Below are 15,175 nucleotides of genomic sequence, written 5' to 3'. Positions count from 1 at the left end.
AGTCCAGGGAACTGTAGTTTGCCCACAACAAAGCTACAATTCCCAGCACCCTCAACGAAACCGTGGTGCCTGGGACTCTTTCAGAGGAAGCCATGCTTGTTTAAAACATCATTGTGGTGCTTTAATGGCAACCCCCCATCCTTTTAAAATGGCATTATTTCCTCCAGGTAATCCTGGGAACTATATTTTTTTAAGGGTGCTGGGAATTGTAGCTCTGTGGGTGGTAAACTACAGTTCTTTTTTGGAAGGGGTGTTTGAAGCGAAAGGTGTGGGCCTCCATAAATCCATTTTCTTCAGTGGGCCTACTCCGAGTAAAAGGCAGGACATCCTAAAAAAGAAAAACCAATTCCTTGTCTTGTGGAAAGGCGGGGCCAGAAGTAAACTCGGTTGCTGCTGCCCAATAGCAGCCAGGCTACCATTGCCCTGCCGTTCTCCCACCCAATGAACAGAGCGCTTACTTCTGCTCCTCCCCTCCCCCGAACAAGAGCCTTTGAACCAGGAGGCCTCGCAAGAAGCCAACCCGGAAGCGACAAGCAGCCGTGTCACTCTACCCTTTTTTACTAAGTCTTTCCTCCGCTGAGAGGTTGGGGCCGGACTCCAAGCCTCCCCTCCTCCTCCTCCTCCCCGCCCGAACTCCCAATCATTGGCTCGCTGGGACGGCTCCTGCCACTCACCGGCCTTCCTGGCCCCTGATAGGTTGAGGGCGAAGACGAGGCAGGAGGAGAGGCGGGCTCTTCCGGTTGTGCTGGAGGGCTGCGCTTCTTCCTCCGCCCGTTCCCTTCACACACTCGCTCAACCCAAAGCACCGACTTCCGGTCTTGTGCGGCTGGGTGGTGGGGGGCGAGGAGGCGCGCACGCTCCCCCCTCCCTACCCCCCACCGGAGCAGAGACTCCCCCCCACCCCTATCTCTATATATATCCCCCCCTCACCTTTTTATTTTTTAAAATTTGTCCCTGAAAGAGAGACACGCCTATAAAAAGAGTGTCACCCCTCGCCTCCACCCTTAGCTGCCCCAAGCCCCGCCCCCTGGGACTCAAGCCCCGCCCCCAGAAGACCCCCTCCCACTCCTTATGCCCCGCCCCTCAGAGCTAGGAGAGGGCCCCCCCCCAACTCACCTCCCCACTTAACCCCCACTCAAGTCTGACCACTTTTTTCCCTTTAGAGTTTCATTGGTCAAGCAAAAGTATCCCCTCCAAATTTGGAGCTGCAGGGATCCCCCACTCCCCACAATAGGTTTTTTTTGGGGGGGGAGACTTAAAAGTCCCCCCCGCTCCTCACCCCCCACAAAGTGCTCCCCTTAAATAGTGGGGCACCTATCACAGGTTGTGTGTTGTGGTGGTGACTTTAAATAGAGAGTCAGTTCCACCTGCCCCATAGCTAATCCCCCTGCCCCTTAGCCCCCTCCCCACATCTGTTTCTCTCCCCCTGCCTCCAAATAGGGCACTGAGGAAAGTCCAGGGGGGGTGAGTGTGGGGCTTCCCCATTGATCTCACCCCCCGCCCCACTTTGGTAAGGGAGAGAGAGAGAGAGAGGGAGCAAGGGGGTGTCTTCCCCACCCCACCCCCACCTGCTATGGAGAAGGGGAAAGGGGGTGCAGCAACCACAGGAGGTGGAGGTGGAGGGAAATTGCTGATCTACACCAGCTTGGATGCCAAGGATGAGTTAGAGGAGGTAGGTGCCCGGGGGGTGAAGGTGAAGGGAGGGTGTGGGTGACTGTGTGGGACAGTGCTTCTCCTTAGAAGGCATACAAATAATAATTTTTAAAATAAAAAGTGGGCCTGCTATGCCTCTGGAGTAACAAGAGGTGTTTGTCTTCCTAGGCCCAGCACCAGGCAAGTGACATAGAAAGTTGCATTTGTCTTCCTAATTGTGCTTTTTTTAAGCCTCGACCAGTTCATGGCTACTAGCCACGATGGCTGTGCAACAGTCTCCATAGTCGGAGGCAGTTACGTTTCTGAATATCCCATGCTGGACATCATGGCAGGTGTGAGCACTCTTGTATTTGTGTCCCTATCGTGGGTTTCCCAGCAGCGTCTGGGTGGCCGCTCTGATAACAGGATGTTGTATCTATAAGAAGAGCCTCCTGGGTCAGGCCAGTGACCCACCTAGTCCAGTATGGGCCATTGGCCTGACCCAGCAAGCTCTTCCCATGTGGCCTGACGGCATCTGGCTGGCGGAATGCAGAATGTGCTCTTCGGTAACCATAAGTTATGGAGCTCTTGTGGGTTATTTCCTGGGTTTGGGGACTGTGGCTATAATTAACATTGACAAAGTGCTGAGAGGTCTGCAGGTTGCTTTCTGAGTCTGCCGGTTCCTCAGTGCAATAGGGGGAATATAGTTCCCATTTCAGAGTTCGGAAGAGTGAGGCTGCAGCAGCTTCTCTGAGGGCTGCCTAGCAGCGGTGGCAGATTTCCTATGGGACTGGTGGGGCAGAAGTGAGAGAGACCAGGAGTCGAGACAATGATGACCAGAGCTGCCCCCTTACTGGTGATATATGTCAGACCACAGGCAGGTGGGGAATGGCTGCGGTCAGTGCCCCATTTGCCCTGATAGCCCAGCTTCCACTCTTAGCTGGTGAGCTGAGGTTGCTGTGCCCAGAGCGGCTTACAAAGATGGCCTGGTGGCTTTTTTTCTGGCTTGGTAACTTGCAGGGACTTGTTTGGAAAGTTGATGTGGCCCACGCCTTTGCGTGGCTGCAATACTTTTTCCACTGGGCTTCGTAGCCTCTGCACTGCCTGAGGTTTGCTCCCGGTGCCAGGAATGGGTCATAGAATTGAAGAATCGCAGAGCTGGGTCCTTGACGGTAGCTCAGTGGAGATGTCGACCCAGTGTGCGTCAGCTGTGGGAAAGGCAAATTCCATGTTAGGGATTGTTAGGAAAGAGGTTGAGAAGAAAGTTGCCGCTACACAGATGCCGTCGTTCCAAGTCTATGGTGTGACTGCTCTTGGAATATTGTGTGCAGTTTGGGACAAGTCAGAAAGGATATTATGGAGTTGCAAAGGGTTCAGAGAAGGGCGGCCAAAATGATCAATGTTGCGGTGTTTGGGGCTTTTTTTAGTTTAGACAAAAGGTGAGTAAGAGGTGCTAGAAGTTTATAACAGTTTGCATGGTTTGGAGAAAATGCATAGAGAAAAAGTTCTGGCCTTCTCCCTTAACAACTCTAGAACTTGTGAACACTCAGTGGAGCTGAATGTGGGAAGATTGAGGACAGATGAAAGGAAGGACATCTTCACACAGTGCCGTAGTTCGGCTATGGAACTCACTCACACAAGAGGTAGTGATGGCCACCAGCTTGGATGGTTTTAAGACAGGATTGGACAAATTCATGGAGGCTAAGGCTGCCTGTATGGGACGCGGGTGGCGCTGTGGGTTAAACCACAGAGCCTAGGGCTTGACGATCAGAAGGTCAGTGGTTTGAATCCCAGCAACGGGGTGAGCTCCCATTTCTTGGTCCCTGCTCCTGCCAACCTAGCAGTTCAAAAGCACGAAGTGCAAGTAGATAAATAGGTACCGCTCCGGTGGGAAGGTAAACGGCGTTTCCATGCACTGCCTTGGTTCTCCAGAAGCGGCTTAGTCATGCTGGCCACATGACCCGGAAGCTGTACGCCGGCTTCCACGGCCAGTAAAACGAGATGAGCGCTGCAACCCCGGAGTCGGCCACGACTGGACCTAGTGGTCAGGGGTCCCTTTACCTTTAAGGCTGCCTGTGGTTACTAGCCACGATGGTTATTTTCTGTGTTCAGAATGATCAAGTGGTTGCAGGAACTCCTCTACAAAAGATTAAATCTTGTTTTTTATGTTGGGGGGGGGGAGGCAAGTAGCAGAGGCCTTGATAGAGGTGTATAAGATTCTGCCTCATGTGGAGGGAGATTCTCCCTCACAACAGTAGCACCAGGGTCATCCGATGAAACTGAGTGCTAGAAGATTCAGGACCGACAGAATAAATTACAACTATACACAATGCATGTTCAGACTGTGGAATTTCCTCCCAAAAGATGTAGCGATGGCCATCAATTTGGATGGCTTTAGAAGGGCGTTAAACAAATGCATTGAGGATAAGGCTTTCTGTGGCTTCTGGCCACGGTGACTGTTCTCCCTCCACTGTCAGAGACAATGTGCCTCTGTTGCTTGCAGGTCCTGTTTTCGGGTCCTGTTTTCAGGCTTCCCACAGACATCTGGTTGGCCACTGTAAGAACAGGATGCCGACCTCACTGGGCCTTTGGTCTGATCCAGCTGGGTTCTTCTCCTGTTCATCCCTGCCCTCACCAATGTCAGGGATAGTGGCCTGGTTTGCTCATACCATTTAACCATGGTTTCAGTAAACCTTAGTTAATGAATCTTGGTTTTGTGTAATTTGCTAGCCCAGCACTTTAGCCATGGTTTGTTTATAGGCATAGAATTGTAGAGTTGGGACCCCTAGGGTCATCTAGTCCAACCCTCTGTAATGCAGGACAGCTAAAGCATCCACGATACATGGCCACCCAACCTCTGCTTAAAAACCTCCAAGGAAGGAGAGTCCCTCACCTTCTAATGTGTCCGTTCCACTTTCGAACAGCTCTTACCATCAGAAAGTGCTTCCTGATGTACAGCTGGAATCTCCTTTCTCGTAACTTAAATCCATTGGTTCTGATCCTACCCTCTGGAGCAGGAGAAAACATGTTTGCCCCATCTCCCATGTGGCAGCCCTTTACAGATCTGAAGATGGCTATCAAAGCTCCTCTCAGCCTCTTCCAGGCTAAGCATACCCAACTCCCTGTTTCTAATAAGGCTTAATTTCCACACCCTTGATCATCTTAGTTGCCCTCCTTGGTCCACACACATTTCAGCTTGTCAATATCCTTCTTAAATGTGGTGCTCAGAACTGGGCGCAGGACTTCAGGTGTGGCCTGACCAAGGCAGAACAGAGCAGTAATATGACTACCTTTGATTGGGATGCTATACTTCTGTTGATGTAGCCTAGAATAGCATTAGCCTTTTTTTTGCTGCTGCATCACACTGTTGACTCATGTCCAGCTTGTGGTCTACTAAAACCCCTAGATCCTTTTCACGTGTACTACTGGCAAGCCAGGTGTCCGCCATCTTAGATTTGTGCAGCTGGTTCTTCCTGCCTAAGTGCAGAACCTGACATTTGTCCCTCTTGAAATTCATTGTGTTAGTTTTGGCCCAGTTCTGCAAGGTCATATTGAATCCTAAAGGTATATGTGTATGTACGTGTGTATGCACATGTACACACGCACACACACACACACAAATGCACACATTTCATCCAAGTCATTTATAAAACCGTCAAACAACAACGAGCCCAGAACACAACCCTGTGGCACCCAGGGTTCTGTTTGGGTTCTGTCAGTCAACCAGCTACAAATCCATCTTGCCCAGTCCACATTTTACCAGCTTTTCCACAAGAATATCATCGGGAGTTTACTGCCTTTAACTATGGTTTAGCCCTGTGTGTGATCATAGGCAGTACATGACTTCTATGCAACTTGTCTGTGCATCTGTCAAGTGTACAGAATTAGTGCCCCTGAGACCAATTCAGCCACCTGCACATGCTCAGAATCCTTTCCTCGTTGCCATGTTTCCTGGGCCCAGATCCAGCGTTGGGCCACCTTACCCCCCTCCCCCAGGTGCAGTGTCCGTAAGGGGTGCAGCATGTGTCTCGGTTAACAATTTACCTCCTTGGGAACATTTCCTGGTAAAGCATTTCTCAGACTTCCTTCCCAGTAAAGGCATCTCTGCTAGGAAATGCAATCAGAGGTGTCTTGGCCGCTGCTGGACACCCTCAGCACCTCTTATGTACGAATCAATTATCACCTGAAAGTTCAGCGGTGAGGAAAAGCATGCAAAAAGTCACAGGGTGGCAGAGTCTTGGGTTTGTGCTGTCTTTGGTAGCGGTACTTGTGTGGCCAGTTTTATTCTTCCTGAGAACGCCGTCACGAGCCAGATCTGTTATGCTTCTCTAGTGTACCGATGCAGGGGCCCTCCTCTCAATGTGCCATTGAATATTCCTCGCTGAGCCAGGCAGCAGGAGTGCAGAGAGGGAGAGGCAGGCCCAGAGACCCCCGTGCTAGGCCAGCAGTGATGTGACCTGCCAAGCCAAATGCAGAACAGCAGCCATTGGCTGTGTTCCGTTTTGCCGGGTGATGGACAGCCCCCCTTTTGCACCGGTAGGCAGGAAAACCAGGAGGTGTCTTGACTGCAGTTGATCTTGGCGGTGTCGCAAGAAATTTTAGAAATCAGCCAGGTGCAATTTGTGACTGGCGCAGGTCCATTTCCAACCACATGGAGATCTCTGGGTGACTGACATCTCCATCTGGCTGGCCCCTCCAGCTTTCTTAAGCTGGTGAGGAGAAGAGCTTGCCTGTTGCATTGATCTCCCACCCATGGTTCACCCCCCGCCTCAGTTAATCCCTACAACAACCCTGCGAGGTAGGTAAACAGGAGGCTGGGACTGACTTCAAGGTCACCCAGTGAGCTTCATGGCTGAGCGGGGATTTGAACCCTGGCCTCCCAGGTCCTAGTCTGGCACTCTAACCATTACACCACACACCTAGAGTCCTTATGCTATGGGGCAGCTGTATGAATGAAGTACCGTATTTTTCCGTGTATAAGACGCCCCCATGTATAAGACGTCCCCTATTTGGGGGACACACCAAATTAAGAAAATAGCTCTCAGCACTACCCAAGTATAAGACCAATTTTATACCTAATTTTTTTTGGAGGAAATCTAGTCTTATACACAGAAAAATACGGGAGGTAAATAAATATGGGGAAAGCAATATGCCACATAGGGAAGGATCTGAAATACTTTCCTTGAAGCTTGAATTTGTTTTATGAATTTGTTTGAATTTGTTTTATTTGGTGTTTCAATGTGTTGTGAAACCGCTATGAGATTCCCCCCCCCCTTTAAAATAGAAAGTGCTACAGTGGTACCTCAGGTTAAGTACTTAATTCGTTCCGGAGGTCTGTACTTAACCTGAAACTGTTCTTAACCTGAAGCACCACTTTAGCTAATGGGGCCTCCAGTTGCCACCGCGCCGCCGGAACACAATTTCTGTTCTCATCCTGAAGCAAAGTTCTTAACCTGAGGTAATATTTCTGGGTTAGCTGTAACCTGAAGTGTATGTAACCTGAAGCGTATGTAACCCAAGGTACCACTGTATATAAATGAAGTTAATAATAAGAATTAGAATAAACTTCTCGGGAAGAAAAATGGTGCCTAGGCATTCCTAGGTTGAAGGTGCCATTCGGTACTTAGCTTATATATCTGAGTTTCTAACACTGGGCACAAGTTATTGGAGGAGGAACGTGGGAAGCTGCCTTATTACAGAGTCAGACCACTGGTCCATTTAGCTCAGAACGGCCTATGCAGACTGGCAGCTGCTCTCCAGGGGTTTTATAACAGGGTCTGTCTGTCGGCCCTCCCAGAAGATGCTGGGGATTGAAGCTGGAACCTTCTGCATTCAAAGCAGATGTTCTGATGCTGAGCTGCGGCCCTTCCCTACAATATATTTAGGGAAATAGGAAACATGATGATGATAATAATAATAATAATAATAATAATAATAATAATAATAATAATTTATTATTTATACCCTGCCCATCTGGCTGGGTTTCCCCAGCCACTTTAAAAGAGGATTAGATAAATTCGTGGGGGATAAGACTGTCAGTGGCTACTAGCCAGGATTGCTATGCTTTGCCTCCACAGCTAGAGGCTTGTGCTTAGGTCTCTCTGCTTAGCCACTGTCAGAACAGGATGCTGGACTAGATGGGCCTTTGGCCTGATCCTGCAGGGCGCTCACTGCAGTATTGCTGTATAAGAAAGGGTTTTTCTAAAAAAAGTATTGTACAACCTTTTGGAGAAGGAGGATTGTTTATCTCATGGTCCTGAATTATTTTTTGTTACTTTTTAAAAAAACAAAAACAAACCCAGGGTACAGTACAACACATTTCGTTCCTAAAATAGTAACAAGATTGGCAAACATGGAAAATGATGCAATTCAAGCCACTTAATTTGCCAGAACCTCTGCTGTTGCTTTTCCGCGAGGGCTAGGGGTCCGTTTGCTCATAAATGTCCCGGACTTAACTGCAAGGCTGGCTTGTGTGTACAGCGACCTTGCGAAGTAGGTTAGGCCAGAAAGGGCCATGTCACCACCGTGACTTTCTTCCATGTAGAATACCAGGCCTCAGGAGTGATTGGTTGTACCTGTGATATCTTGATTTGGGGGGTGGGAATATGGTTTAGGGTGGGTGGGATCAGGCTGGTGGTGTCGCCAAGTAAGGGGCGTGTGTGTTACTAACCACTGTGCCAACTGAATGTCACAAGCGGTGACGTTAAGTGGAGGCCAGCTTGCCAGAACAAATGTTTTGAGTCTGGGACTCGGAGATTAGCTCAGGGGAGGCCTGAGGGTCGTGGTTCTGTATTCCCACCCACTTCTGTGTCTGACTTCAGTGTGCTGAATCGAACGGCCTTGGACATCTGCCCTGTCCAGCCCACAGCATATTGGGGCACTGTTATACGGTGGTTCTGCTCCTTCCTCCTGGGCTGTGTCCAAAAAGTGGTGTCAGGGGATGAGTATTCAGACCCCTTGTGGGTTGCCTCAGGGCTCCGTCCTCTCCCCCATGCATTTAAACATCTATATCGGGTTTCCTCAACCTCGGCCCTCCAGATGTTTTTGGCCTACAACTCCCATGATCCCTAGCTAGCAGGACCAGTGGTCAGGGATGATGGGAATTGTAGTCCCAAAACATCTGGAGGGCTGAGGTTGAGGAAGCCTGATCTATATGAAACCACTGGGAGCAGTCACCAGGGGGTTTGGACTGGGTATCCATCAAGATTTGGATGGTACCCAGCTTTGTTTCTCATATAAATCAGAACCAGTGAAAGCGGTGAAGGTCCTGTGTGAGTGCCTGGAGGTGGTTGGAGGATGGATGGCAGCTAACAGATTGAGATTGAATCCTGACAAGACAGAAGTACTTTTTTGGGGGAACAGGGGGCGGGGCGGGTGGGGGGGACTCCCTGGTCCTGAATGGGGTAACTGTGCCCCTGAAGGACCAGGTGCTCAGCCTGGGAGTCATTTTAGACTCACAGCTGTCCATGGAGGTGCAGGTCAATTCTGTGTCCAGGGCACCTGTCTATCTGCTCCATCTGGTACGCAGGTTGAGACCCCACCTGCCTGTGGACTGGCTTGCCAGAGTGGTGCATGCTCTCGTTATCTCCCGCTTGGACTACTGCAATGCGCTCTACGTGGGGCTACCTTTGAAGGTGACTGGGAAACTACAACTAATCCAGGATGCCAAATTCAAAGTGTTGGTGCTCCCCTTTAAAGCCCCAAGAGGCCCTGTATACCTGAAGGAGCGTCTCCACCCCCATCGTTCTACCCGGACACTGAGGTCCAGCTCCGAGGGCCTTCTGGCGGTTCCCTCACTGCGAGAAGCAAAGTTACAGGGAACGAGGCAGAGGGCCTTCTCGGTAGTGGCACCCACCCTGTGGAATGTCCTCCCAGCAGATGTCAAAGAGTTATATAATTTTTTCTACATAATCTGAAGGCAGCCCTGTTTTGGGAAGCTTTCAATGTTTGATGTTGTTGTTGTTACTTTCCCCTTTTCCCTGCACGTATTTTTGTTGGAAGTCACCCAGAGTGGCTGGGGCAACCCAGTCAGATGTGAGGAGTATAAGAAATTTGATGATGATTATGATGTCCTTCTGGTGGGCTTCCCAGAGACGTATGGTTGGTGGAAACTGAATGCTGGACTAGATGGGCCTCTGGTCAGATCCAGGAAGGTGGTTCTTGTGTGCAGAATCCAGCTGTCCTGGCTGCCACCCCAGGCTAGAGACCTGTGATAAGGGAATGGGTTGGAGGAGGAGGCCCAGAGGCTTATCTTTCCACATCAGCTCACATTCTCTCACCCTCAAACTATGGCCAGGTCTAGCACATGGAAAGCTGCCTTATGTTGAATCAGACTGTTGGTCCATCTAGCTCAGTACTTCCTGCACTGGCTGGCAGTGGCTCTCCAGTTTTTCTCCCAGCCGGGTTTGGAACTGCTGTCGGCTGGTCCTGGGAGGCTCTGCGTGCAAACCATTTGCTCTACCCACCCAGCTGCAGCTTTCCCCCAGTTCTCCACTCCTGCCTATCGCTTCCTTTGGGTGACAAGATTCAAGGAAGCTCTGGTCTCTTCTTGACCTTCCTGGACCCGGTGCGTTAATAACTTGGCGCGAATGAAAAACAGATGCCTCTGAAACAGCCGTGGCCCAAAGGCTCCTTGAAAATCTGCCGTGTGGTGTGGAGTGATCAAAACGTGGTCTTCAAAGGGAGGTGGGGTATTTTATCTCTCTCGCTCTCTTTCTCTCCCCCTGGGATTCTCCTGGCCCTGACTCAAGGGGCATAAATGCCACCTCCAGAATCTCAGCGCAGCTTTCCAAAGCGGATGTCAGCTTGGCCTTGGGCTGGCTTGTGGAGATAGACGGAAACGTCAAGGCTCTTGGAACTTCAGAGGGATGGAACCTTGAAACGTCACCAAGGAAGCATTCCCCTTTGCACAGCTGGGGGATGGAGGCATGGAGACCATCAAAGGCTTGCCATGAGTGTGTGCTGACTGGAGAAAGCGTAAGGATCAGGGAAGCTCCAGCCCTCCAGGAGCTGTGGGGCTGCAGCCCCCAGTGGCCAGCATCAGGAGGAGTCATAGGCCACATTCACCCCATGCAGATAGGTAAAGGTAAAGGGACCCCTGACCATTAGGTCCAGTCGTGGCTGACTCTGGGGTTGTGGCGCTCATCTTGCTTTATTGGCCGAGGGAGCCGGCGTACAGCTTCCGTCATGTGGCCAGCATGACTAAGCCGCTTCTGGCAAACCTTCCTGCTGGAGTGGTACCTATTTATCTACTTGTAGTTTGTGCTTTCGAACTGCTAGGTTGGCAGGAGCAGGGACCGAGCAACGGGAGCTCACCTCGTCTCGGGGATTCAAACCGCCGACCTTCTGATCGGCAAGTCCTAGGCTCTGTAGTTTAACCCACAGCACCACCCGCGTCCCTCCATGCAGATAAAGCACCACTTTATAAACCGTCACAGGTTCCCCCAAGGAATTCTGGGAGCTGTAGTTTGTCAAGGCCGCCAAGAGTTGTTACGAGACCCTTATTCCCCCTCCAGAACTACAGTTCTCAGAGTGGTTTAACAGTCAATCCTTCTTCACGGGGAACTATGGGAACTGTAGCTCTGGGAGAGGAACAGGGGTCTCCTTTCAGCACCCTTAACAAACCGCACCTTCCATAATTCTTTGGGCGAAACCATGGCTGTTTAAAATGGTATCATGGCGCTTAAAATGTGACCATTGTTCTGCTCAGTGTGGATAGGTTCATTGAAATGAATGGACCCATGACTTCATTGAAATTAATAGACCTAAGTTAGTCATGTCCATTCATTTCAATGGGTTGACTGAGTGGAACCTAGGCTGCATTCAGACCATCCATTTAAAGTGCTGGGATGATACCACTTTCAACAGTTGTGCCTTCCCTTAAGGAATTCTGGGAGTTGTAGTTAAGTGCGCTGACAGTTGTTAGAAGACCCTTATTCCCCCCCCCCCCCGACCTACAATTCACAATGGCTTAAAAATCAATCCCACTTCCCAGGGAACTCTCTGCAGAAGTGTCCGGCTCGCCACTGTGGGAACAGGATGCCAGACTAGATCAGAGTTTTCTGCCACAGTGGCTGTGCTTTTCCTCCCCTGTCAGAGGCAGTATACCTTTCAGTACCAATCACAGGTGAGGATAACTTCGGTATTGCTTTCCATCGCAGCACCTGGTTGGCCACTGTGATAACAGGATGCTGGACTAGATGGGCCTTTGGCTGACTCCCAGCTGCAGGGTTCTCCTTGCAATTCTACATTCGAAACAATGCGTATGTCACATGATAGAAGCTTATAAAATTATACACCGCATGGAGAAAGTTGATAGGGAAAAGTTCGTCTCTCTCATAGCACTAGCAGCTGAGTGTCGCCAGATTACAGAAAGTCCTTCTACACACAGTCCATAACTAAACTGTGGGATTCACTGCCACTGCTAACTTGTGAGCCTTTAAGGGAAGGTTAGACAAATCCACAGCAGGCTGACTAGGTTCTCCTTCCAGAGGCGTGGCATCAGGTTTCGTGTTTCTTAGTTCCTCCTGGTCTTTTTTGCAAATAACATTCCCTCGTCGCGCACCGTTGTTGGCGGCAAGATAGGACATAGAAGCGACTTAAAAGCTTGCAAACACCATCACTCACGCAGAGGGGGGTGTCACCCCGTGGTCTGCCCCTGACCCCTTTCCTTGCATGCTCTGACCACGACATGCAGGGCACACACTCTGCAATATTAATGGGCCTGTGTGTGTGTGCAGGCTGGCCAGCTGGGGTGGGAGGCGAAGACTTGCTCGCTGCTCCTTTTCAACAAAGCAGGCAGCGCTCCTGTCCCTGGTGAGAATTTTCTGCGCCCCCTTCAAAAGGATGAAAGCCGCCTCTGGATGTTAGGAAGTGTGACTCGGAGGAGGGGCCACATTGAAATTACGGCGGCCCCTGGGGTCTCCCGAGGAGGAGACGGCAGGGACTTTGGGTGTCCTCTCTCATTTCAGCTGTCACAACTTAGGGACATCAAAGGGCGCTTTGATGAGGCCCTTCCAGCAGCAGGAAAAAGATCTATGGGGAAAAACCTTGGATTTGCTAACCCCCCGCCCCATTCCCAACACAGACCCGCGGGTGGCAAATGACATATGTCTCTAGCTCTTGGCATGCACGTGGTGTTTTCCCTGTCAAACCCACTCCCCCCCCCAATAGAGAAACTGGCTTGATTCTCAATGGCTGAGATCACAAGGGCTGGGAAACTAGAGTCGCTTCCTTTTCATCCCAGGGAACAAAAACAAGCAAATGCATTTCTAGGCTGCATCAACAGAAGAAGTAGAGTCTCCAGAGCAAGGAAAATAATAGTACTAGTCTCTTCTGCCTTGGTCAGTTCCCACCTCGAATACTGTGTCCATTTCTGGGCAGCATTTTATGGGAATTCGCTTTAACGGGCAAACTAACAGACTGTAGTTGATGCAGCCCTGTAGAGATTCTGCGCGCTCTCTGCCCAGCTGAGTCCAGAGTGTTTGTTCCTGGTGTTGGGTAGCCAGGGCAATTCTGCTGGTTTACTGCCTGCCTGAGCTGACAGCTGGTCTTGAGGACTCCCAGACTGCTGGTGTTGGGGGGCTTCCAAGATCCATGCCAAAGCAGTTAGCTCCTGGGTGGCTCAGGACTTCACGGCAGCCGTGACAACCATGGGGCTATCCCAACACGTCATCAGCCCAACGCATGTGGCAGGTCACACTTGTTTTCTTGGCTGGGCAGGAAGAGGGTAATCTGAAAATGGGGGGATATTTGCATCAGTCCCTTGTCATGGTCAGATCACTTCCTGTTGAGATTCTGGCTCTGAACACCTTTCTCCCTTTGAGAGGTGGGGAACCTCTGGGGATGGTCCGCCCTCGGAGGCTGATGTAGCCGTTGGGTTTCCAGACGGCCCTGGGTGATTTATTGGCTGATGTGACCAATGCTGCTTTAAAAGCCCTGGCTGACTTGTGGAACATCTGGATGGTTCATGCTGTTGACACAATGCCTCCTGAGCACCCTCTCCTTCTCTGTGGAGCCCACTTGGCTCCCTGGTATACTTCAGAGCTCAGAGTGAGGAAACAAGCCGGGAGGCGGCTTGGACGCAATTGGAGAAAAACTCTGGTTGAATGTAATCAAACACTGGCGAGGGCTCACCATCGAGCCTACCTAGTGTCAGTCAAGGCAGCATATAAGGTGTACTTTGCTCCATCCAGTATACCTGAAGGAGCATCTCCACCTGCATCGTTCTGCCTGGACACTGAGGTCCAGCACTGAGGGCCTTCTGGCGGTTCCCTCGCTATGAGAAGCCAAGTTACAGGGAACCAGGCAGAGGGCCTTCTCGGTAGTGGCACCTGCCCTATGGAAAGCCCTCCCACCAGATGTCAAAGAGAAAAAGAACTACCAAACTTTTAGAAGACATCTGAAGGCAGCCCTGTTTAGGGAAGCTTTTAATGTTTAATAGGTTATTGTATTTTAGTGTTCTTTTGGAAGCCGCCCAGAGTGGCTGGGGAAACCCAGCCAGATGGGCGGGGTATAAATAAATTATTATTATTATTATTATTATTATTATTATTATTATTATTATTATTATTGCTGCCTCCGTTGTATCCTCATTGTTCCGTCTGGCAGAGCTTTTCCGGGTGGTGCGGGGCCTTTAACAGTCAGGCCCGAAGGCTTTGACTTGTTTGCAAAGCACTTTGAGGTTAAAATTGCTTGCATCCACTGGGACCTTGACTCTGCTGTTTCAGCAGATGAATCTCAAGGGTGTCTCAAGCACTGTCTGGTCTTGTTGAGTGAGTTTTGATTGGTAAGGCTCAAGATGTGGACAAGGTGCTTCAGTTGGTCAGGGCGACCGCTTGCGCTCTGAACTCTCACCCCTTTTGGCTGATAAAAACCGGCAGGGAAGGGATAGCTGGCAAGGCCAGGGACATGATTAATTCCTCCTTGCCTGAGGTGGTGGTCCCCTCCCAGTTTGGAGGAGGCAACGAGAAGATCAGTGCTTAAGAAGCCCTCCCTGGATTCAGAAAATCTAAGTAATTACTGACCAGTTGCCAGTCTCCCCTTCTTGGGCAAGGTTCTTGAGCAGGTGATCCAGGCACTGTAGGATGAAACTGATTTCCTAGATCCATTTCAGTTGGGGTTTAGGCCTGGTTTTGTCACAGAAGCTGCTTTGGTTTCTCTGTATGATGACCTCTGTCGGGAGAGAGACAGTGGGATTGTAGGTTAATTCTCCTTGACCTCTCAGCAGCTGCCAATACCATTCATTGACCATGATATATTTCTGGGGAGGCTGAAATATAGGGCTGTGTAGCACCACTTTACGGTGATTCAAGCCCTATTGGATGGTCGTTTCCAGAGGGTGATGCTTGGGGAGCGTTCTTCAGCCCTGTGGAGCTTTCAATGTGGGGTTCAGTTTTATCTCCTGTGCTGTTTAACATCCACATGGAACTGCTGAGCTTTGGAGTAGGTTGTCATCAGCAATATGCTGATGACACACATCTCTACTTCTCCTTTATATCTGCAGGTGAGGCAGTGGAAGTGCTGGACCATTGTCTTGCCTCGG

At 50.3% G+C, this 15,175-nt stretch overlaps 1 protein-coding gene across 2 annotated transcripts in view; it reads left to right on the top strand.

Moving 5' to 3' along the window:
• The first annotated feature begins 717 nt into the window (after positions 1 to 717).
• The window catches only part of INTS3 (integrator complex subunit 3), a 91,739-nt gene continuing 77,281 nt past the window's right edge, over positions 718 to 15,175 (top strand). Inside the window, exon 1 of one of the 2 annotated variants that reach the window (XM_083591040.1) lies at positions 718 to 1,672. In XM_083591040.1, the coding sequence (XP_083447166.1) occupies positions 1,574 to 1,672 (99 nt within the window). In that variant the 5' untranslated portion in view covers positions 718 to 1,573. The remainder of the gene's footprint in view (positions 1,673 to 15,175) is intronic. The other variant, XM_083591041.1, reaches the window with a different exon arrangement.

Source organism: Podarcis filfolensis, assembly GCF_964270895.1.
Source record: "Podarcis filfolensis genome assembly, chromosome: 16".
In the NCBI taxonomy this organism is placed as follows: domain Eukaryota; kingdom Metazoa; phylum Chordata; class Lepidosauria; order Squamata; family Lacertidae; genus Podarcis; species Podarcis filfolensis.
This window is presented reverse-complemented; position numbering and strand designations above follow the sequence as displayed.